The sequence below is a fragment of the Limulus polyphemus genome, unplaced genomic scaffold (assembly GCF_000517525.1).
Source record: "Limulus polyphemus unplaced genomic scaffold, Limulus_polyphemus-2.1.2 Scaffold621, whole genome shotgun sequence".
Classification (NCBI taxonomy): domain Eukaryota; kingdom Metazoa; phylum Arthropoda; class Merostomata; order Xiphosura; family Limulidae; genus Limulus; species Limulus polyphemus.
In genome coordinates, this window is record NW_013666231.1 from 397,734 (window position 1) to 406,630 (window position 8,897).

The following is an 8,897-nucleotide window of genomic DNA, read 5'->3' on the forward strand; positions in this document are numbered from 1 at the left end:
ATGCTTTGCATTTGGTAGGACATCAAAGAAGCAATTGATTTTGAACTTCTCAATCCACAGCAAACTCTCAATACAGAGATCTATAGTCAGCAACTGTAACTTTTACATCAAACCCTTCATCAGAAACGCCCTTCACTCGTCAATCGAAAAGATGTTGTTCTCCACGACAAGCACGTCCACATATGGCACGTTTGACGCAACACAAGGTTATGGAAAACGCATGCAAATGTGGAAGGTATTAAAGAGGACATGGATTTTGCTTCAAAGCTAAGTGATTTCTTTAATCAGGGCATTAACAACCTGATTTTAATATGGAAAAGCATCATCGATAAGAATGGAGACTGTTCCATTTAATAAATGTTTTTTTTTATATATAAGTTGTTCGGGTTTTTTTCATTTAATAAAAAGCGACATTAATTTCTTTACGACCTAATACTAATGATTTGTTAACATAAAAATTGACAAGCCAAGCGCGGCGGCGGACTGTGGATTGAGGTTGCATGGTTTGTTCTCCTTTAGTACCCCACCCCCCTCCCGCAAAATTACGCTACACACTTTGGGGCGGTGAGTGCAAAATAAAAGTTGCAGTTAAATCCCACTTTCTGATCTGACAAGAATTTCCCAAGAGTAGTCTGTGGGTAGTGTTGACTAACTTCCTTCTCTCTAGTTTAACATTTCAAAATTACGGACGGCTTGCACAGATAGCCTCGTGTAGCTTTGTGTAAAATTCAACAGACAAGCAAAAATATCACTAAAATTATGGAACTTGTAACAAAGCTACTAGCTGCCATTATCTCTTATTTTGAATTACTGACTAGAGAAAAGGCAGCCAGTCAACAGCACCCTATCACACACCATCTACGCTGATGACTGGCTGTCACTCTTATAAAGCACCCATAACTTAAAGTGAGAGAATATTTTGTGGTAAAGCACGGTTTCTAACTCTATTTGCTAGCTACGGAATTCAAGGCCAACCCGAACCTTGAAGAATTATGGAACAGTCTCCTCCTATTTACTCTAAATCACTCTTCCAGTTAATTCGGTGACTTTAACTGAAAGTTTATTGTACTCATTAATTCAAGTATGTTGACTCGCTGTTCACTAATCCATATTTTCGAAACCCTTAAACTTTTGAACTTGAGACGACACTTCCTTGCACTTTTACTTGAAATGCATGATAACTAGAAGACTGACAGTTGACAGCAGCATAAAAAATGGGTAAAATAGCTTTAAATTGGCATTTTCACTGTCTGCATTAAGACCACAGATATCCTGTAATTAGACTACATACGACAGTGGGGCTCCCAAAGCATCTCACATGGCCGCCATTTTGGAGCAGCGGTTAATGCTCCAACAGTAACGAGTGTCTCTGCATATGTTAGATATAGAAGTTCTTGTTCACAAAAATAATTTTAGGTCGTTTCTCACATTTAAGGCTTCGATTGGCCGTGTAATATGATGTTCTATTCTATTTTGAGTTATCTGATTTCTGTTTTGTTTTTAATATATTGTAAACTTTATTACTATTTTGAAATATATAAATATATTATTCATGAATGCAAATAAGGTAGTGTAAGTGTTCAGTTACAACATTTGTCAGTGGTTGGTGCTTTACTTAAATTCGTTAAAAACGATGGATAAAAAATTATGAAACTTAAGAATTAATGTTTTCTTATTTAATACCTATTATAATACACCTTTTATTTTTACCTAATGCTGGATTTCTCTATTATTCCTAATACCGTACATTTTTTATATCTTGTACTCCTTTCTCTTTCCGTACTCATAGTTATAATCTTTATATATTTTGTGTCCCTCTTTAGCATTGTGTTATATTTCTCTTTTATTTTATTTCCCATTTTGAATTGTTACAAAAAATACTGAACAAGAAAAAAAAAGCCTTTTGAACTCTTGAACGACTTTAACCTATAATTTCTATTGGACTAATTCTAACCTTAATTTGTACCCTTCCATTCCCACTTAATTAATTTTACTTTGTTCTGATGCTTTTCCCTGTAATGAGCGAATCTATTACAGTATATATTTTTTTGCTAATTTTTGTAAGTGTTTATAGTTTATTACAGTGTATATGCAAAACTAACGTATTGTACTTTGACAAGCCTACTTGGTAATGTTAAAAGTCGCCTTGCAAAGGCGTGAGCTAAATCAATATATAGTAATAATAATCCGAACAGTAAATAGAGTACCAGCTCCTTAGGAGCTTGGATTCTAATTATACCTAATTTGCATTTACAGTTTTTGAGATTTAATTCCATAACCAACAACCATATTTTCACATAATTTTTTAAGGAACTATACTAATTGACCAATTCTTTTGCTCCAGTGTATGTTGAATACAACAAATTATTCAGATAGCCCAATGTGGTTTGGCTCTAAAACAAACAACCCCCTTTTTTTAGTTGTACTCCAGTATTATTCAATCACATTAAAATGTATTTCACACTGGGTCTACAGAACTGATTGAATCCTGTGTAAGATTACTAGAATACGCATCTTGTAAGATGTATTGAATTTTGTGTAGTCTGAGTTCGCTAGGATCTTATAAAAGATCCTGTCCAAGATTTCGTGTACAACGTTACACAAAATATTCCACCAATCAAATCACGCACTACAGGAAATGATATTAGAATAAATTACAATTAGTTGAGGCAATGATATCTATGAGTATACTACGTTGCACTGTATTATACTATACTATACTGTACTGTACTTTACTATACAATACAATGTATTATATTTCTTATACTATTATTGATGTATGTTTAACTTTAAATATCAAACTAGAAACAACTGTGTACCAAATCCGTTAACATACTGACTAGTCATAATTCCAAGACCAAAATATGAAATTGCTGCTTTAGCATAGATCTACATATAATATTTCTAGATTTATTTACTTGAGAATTACATGGTTTCGCATACATATTCATATAACGAAGTTGTCAGAATATAAATCAAAAAAGATATGAAGAGATACATCGACATTACAAGACCATTAAATATTGGCAGAAACGAATTATCTTAAATGTATTAAATTCATTTCAAAGTGATATTACAATGTCCATAGCAATATATAAAGTTACAAAATACAGTATTTTCTTAACAAACATTTTCATCATATCTTTGGTATATTACCTTTCAGTGACTTAACGGTAAGGACTTATAACACTAAAAACCGGGTTTCGATACCCTTGGTGGGCAGAGCACAGATAGCCCATTGTGTACCATTGTGCTAAAGAACAAAACAAACAAAAGATCTTTCTTATATTGTATAGGCCTACATTTTACATACTACAAGTTAAATAATTTTGACTTTTTTATTATTATTTTCAATTCTTTTACAATTAGAAAATATGCTGACGATACCCACTGTAATGTGTTATGTCCATAATATAGGTATGACCTAATTTGTGGAAGTTAATTTCGGCTTGAAATATCATCTTGTTACATAGTTACACTGTTATATTTGTATACAAGAAATAGGTAGTAACTAAGAGTAATGACTGCTTTAAGATGTCGCCCGACTAGTACACATCGACCAATAGGTTTGTTTTGTTGTGAATTTCGCGCCAAGCTAATCGAGGAATATCTGCGCTAGCCGTCCCTAATTTAGCAGTGTAAGACTAGAGGGAAGGCAGCTAGTCAATACCACCTATCACCAACTATTGGGCTACTCTTTTACCAATGAATAGTGGTATTGATCGTCACATTATAACACTCACACGGCGGAAAGGGCGAGCATATTCAGTGACGGGGATTCGAATCCGCGAGCCACAGATTACGAATCGAGAATCCTAACCACTAGACCACGCCAGACCAGTTGATCAGTAGTAATAGAACGTTGACGTCATATTTAGTCTATTGTGGGGTATCTTTGGTGAAGAAATTGTGTTTAGGTTTTTCTTATTGGTGTAACTCGATAGCTTACGGAATAAAAAAACTGTTGTTTTTTCATTTCATCTATCCAAATTATGTTTCACTAATTTTGACCTTTGTACACAACACTATTGACATTTTAAAGAAAAAGCGCTTTTCTCTTCCTCAACACTCGATCCGGCATCGCCAGGTGGTGAGGGCGCTCGACTCGCAATCCGAGGTCCGCGGGTTCGAATCCCCATCACACCAAACATGCTCTCTCTTTCAGCCGTGGGCCGTTATAATGTGACGGTCAATCCCACTATTCGTTGGTAAAAGAGCAACCCAAAAGTAGCTGCCTTCCCTCTACTTTTACACTGGTAAATTAGGGACGGCTAGCGCAGATAGCCCTCGTGTAGTTTTGCACGAAATTAGAAAAACAAACAAACTTCCTTAACCCAGTAGGTCAACGGTAAGTATACAGATTTATGACGATAAAATCCGGGGTTCAACTCCTTGCGGATAACAGAGCGCAGATAACCTATTGTATAGTTTTGCACTAGAAAAATAGCAGCTTTGTATTTAAAAAAACTTTTCCGTTGAGTGCAAGTTATAGGAAACTGCTCTATTTAACTATTAATATTGACGAGTAACTTATTATTATGTAGTATTTGTTAAACAAAACAAAAAATAAGGCATCCGAGAAAACCAACGTACAATGAAATATTTTACAGTTTTTTTTCTTATTGTCGTAGGTATTTCTGTACTTTGAGTATTTTACGTACCTGATTATTACGTATAATTCTAAGAGCAGAATACATTAAAGCAAAAGATAAATAAAAAAAACTTTCAAAACATAAGAGCATATTGGTTGTTGAAAATTAAAAATATAGTTATTGGAATAAATCAACATTGCATCACGTCTTTATCGTTAAAGCAACCTGGTACCATATACTCTTGCTGATAGAGAATTTAAACGCATGTTTATATATTTATTTTATATTTTTTGTTTGCATAACTGAATATCTCGTTCTCAACTGTGTTGTCCAGATCGATATGTTCATTTTAAAATGATCTGAATATTCATTAATGATTTTTATATTTCTCTTCGTTAATGAGAAGCTGAGGTGTTATAACATAATCCTATTTGAAATCTTGCATACTAAAAGAGACGAGGGGCTTTGTTGAGAAGCTAGAAATCATATGAACTTTCCTTGGAAATTACCATGGTTTTTAATTGTGATCTTTTCAGATGATCCGAAAAATAAAGTTAATTTTTTAAATTTGAGCTTTTTTCCCCCACACTAACTTTCATATATATATATATGAAATATAACATGTAATTATTAGATGGCTAACGTAAGTTATTTCATCTTCATGCTTGTTAATATGAGTTTGTAAACACGGAAACTGGCAAGACGTCAGGTCTGTTTATCAAAAGGTATAGAGTAAAAATCAACAAGAAAAAATATGGATCTCATATTTGTGTCTTTACAGAAAAACCACTGCCTAAGGATCAAACTTCTTGGGGATTGTTATTACTGTGTTAGTGGACTCCCCGAGCCGAGATCAGACCACGCTCAATGCTGTGTAGAGATGGGATTAGATATGATCGACGCCATTGCGTACGTATTTTTATTTTGCGATTTTCCTTTTCGGTTTTAATTGTGTTGTTTGCAATGATATATATATATATATTTATAATCTTGACGAACCACAATACAATAGATTATTCACAAATTGTTAGCACAAACTGTTTGAACTAAAACAAAAAGTAGTTTTTCCTCGTTTTCTCAACAGTACCTTATTTCGACGATATTTAAATTATAATAAAAACAGAGTGTCTGGTATTTACTGAAATTGCACTTCGATAGGAAGAACAGCAACACTAAGAAACTACGAACAAAAACCATCTCACCATGAAAACAATATAATCATCTATGCTGTAATCAAAAACGTTTTCGACTTTTACAGCCTCACTTCTGAAATATTTAAGTTTTTACCTTACTGGATTATTTAAATATATTATTTCGAACAGTGGCGTAACTACAAAAGATGCCCCCCCCCCCGCATATAAAGTAATCTGGCCCCCTACATTTATTTCTCTATAATTGTAGTTACGTTTCTGGCTGATTCGGTCTCCCTTTTGGCTCCACCACCCCACCCCCGTACTTGCGAGGGCTGCAGGGACATACTTTCGCCACTGATTGTGAACGTATATAAGAATTGTACACACAATTTTCTGAAAACAACGCACCATTGAGCAAGTCATAAATGCCTTATCACTTGAAAATAGCTATTGAGTATGTTAGGAATGCCTTAAAGATTTAAGATAGGCACTGAGTAAGCCAAGGATAAATACCGGGTAATAAAAGTTTTCTATTTTTCAAAAATATTTCAAACTGGGATATTTTAATAACTTGTGATCGATATTAACCCGGTCAGTACTAAGAATTAATTACTTTGAATAGCTAAAATATTTCATGAGAATATTACAGTTTTTGTTTTTAGATTTTTAGAATAATAATTTGGAACCGTCTTTATCTGTACCTGTTATTCTGCACAGAAATAGAATGTTTATTATATTTTCTTATTGATGATTTAAATATATATATATAGTTTGTGATAGTATCAGGTCCTATATATATTGCTTATGATAGTATAATGTTCAACATTAGGCCCAAATATTCGGTAGGTTTATCAAAAGAGAATAAAAAGTTTTATTTGCCTTAGAATGTTTGCGAAAAGCTATACAAAGGGCTATCTGCGTGCGCATAGCCATACCCATACGTAGTTTTGAACTGTTAGACTCAAGGGAAGTTAACTGGTCAACAGAACATCGCCAACTCTTCAATTACTCTTGTCTGATAAAACAGTGTTATTCTACCGTCACTCCTATATAGCGCACCCACGGCCGCAAGGTGTAGATCGTGCTTTGCGGCAACAGACCGCGAACAATGAACCCTCGGAATCACAGTAGAAGCATGCTAACCACAAGGCCACTCCCAGCATATAGAGGAGAAAGAAGACTCATTATGTAAATCTTCTCAGTTTTAGATATGTTTGTTAAGAGATTGGTAAACCACTTTGGACTGAGAGGAACTCTTCACCTGGAACACGAGACGGGTCAAGTTTTTGTAATGGACTGCTCTTGCCTTGTTTTTCACATGAGACGAGGTTTCGCTCTGTTTGTTATAACCCGTTTCAGATCATTGTGTCTTCCGTATTGCGGGGTCCCGGCATGGCAAGGTGGTTAGGGCACTTGACTGACAATCTGAGGGTCGCGTCCCCCAAAACATGCTCACCCTATCAGCAGTGGTGGGTGCGTTCTAATGGCACGGTCAATCCCACTATGGTAAGAGAATAGCTCAAGAGTTGGCGGTGGGTCGTGATCACTAATTGCCTTCCCTCTAGTCTTTAATTGCTAAATTAGGGACGGCTAGCGCAGATAGCCCTCGTGTAACTTTACGCGAAATACAAACGAAACCGTAATGCATGAATTTGTAATAGAAATGTTGAGCTTTGTGTCAGTCCATTACAGATTTCAAACTCACAGTGTGCACTAGATCTAAAATTGGTAATAAAACAAAATTGTATTCGTTTTGTTGGTATTTCAAAAATGGCAGAAGAAATGGAAGTTTGACTTCTAAGTAAGTCGTATAGAAAGGGGTAGTTGAAAGACACTTTGGAAACTTCTACTGGAAAGGTGGATAATTCCAGATAGGCAATGATTTTGATTCTAGTTGTTCTATTGAACAAAAAGTTTGAAATCCATCAGCTGGTATTATTAAGACTGAGGTTAGAGATGTTAGTAACCAGTTCATGCAAGTGAATTGATTGGTAGTATTACTTGTAGAAACTTCATAGTTAAGGAGACTAAATCAGTGGTTATTTTGCAGTAAAATTTGTTGTTATTTTTCAAAGTTAGGGACATTTTTTCCAAAAATTAAAAGAAAAATAAAAGCATTAGAGATATGATGTTTTGAACAATTTAATACTGTTTTTAGTCAGCACTAGTATTCTTTAGATATTTAATATCGATTTTTCTATCACACATGGGAAGGGTTTGTTTGTTTAAAGTTAAGCATAAAGCTACACAATGGACTATCTATGCTCTGCCCACCACGGGTATCGAAACCCAGTTTCTAGCGTTGTAAGTCCGCAGACATACCGCTGTGTCACTGGGTGCCGGAGAGGAAGGAAGGATATTAAGTAGCTTCATGAACAATATCGTTACTGTGGGTACGAAGAAAATGGAAATTACGGTTGTGATTTATAACACTAAAAAGTGGGTTTCGATATCTGCGGTAGGCACAGCACAAATAGCTCAATGTGGAGCTTTGCGCTTAATAATAAACCAACTATTTTCAGAACATGTTTCGTAAAATGTGCAAAATGGTGTTTTTAAATTTAGAAACATTTTTTTTTCGTAATCAGATTAACGAAAACAATTGCTAGTTTATACTTTGATGGAAAGAATAAGATTTTCCAATTTGAACTTGCTTGATTAATTAAAGGTTCTAGTGCCAGCTTCGTCGGGGAATGGATAATATCGAAGGATCTCATTTACATGTTATGTGCGTTTGTATTTATGCGTAAAATTCCTTGAGTTAATTTCATTTGTTGGTATGTAGAAAATGCTTAGTAGAAACAGAGAAATTGAATGGTTCGATAAAAGTCATACCTATAACCGAATAGTTAAAGTTATTGGAATAAGTAAAATAATTAATAATATGTTGGAATAGTTTATTGACATTTGTTTTAAAGGCATCCTAGTTGATGGATTTAAAATATGCTATTGTGGTTAAAGCAAAGATAAAATATAAGGAGTCACGATCGCTGCCTATATTATCATGTACATGAAAGTCTCATTAACCAAGCAAACTGGAAGATGTGTACAGAAAGCTAAATCTTAAATGTTTGGTACTATAGTTGTTTGTTTGTTTGTTTTGAATTTCGCGCAAAGCTACACGAGGGCTATCTGCGCTAGCGTCCCTAATTTAGCAGTGTAAGACGAGAGG

The 8,897-nt window shown here is 34.6% G+C and overlaps 1 protein-coding gene across 1 annotated transcript in view; it reads left to right on the forward strand.

Moving 5' to 3' along the window:
* LOC106459518 (Ca(2+)/calmodulin-responsive adenylate cyclase-like) overlaps window positions 1-8,897 on the forward strand; it is a 262,313-nt gene that overhangs the window by 199,170 nt on the left and 54,246 nt on the right. Inside the window, exon 6 of the mRNA XM_022386021.1 lies at window positions 5,374-5,501. Coding sequence (XP_022241729.1) covers window positions 5,374-5,501 — 128 coding nt within the window. The remainder of the gene's footprint in view (window positions 1-5,373; window positions 5,502-8,897) is intronic.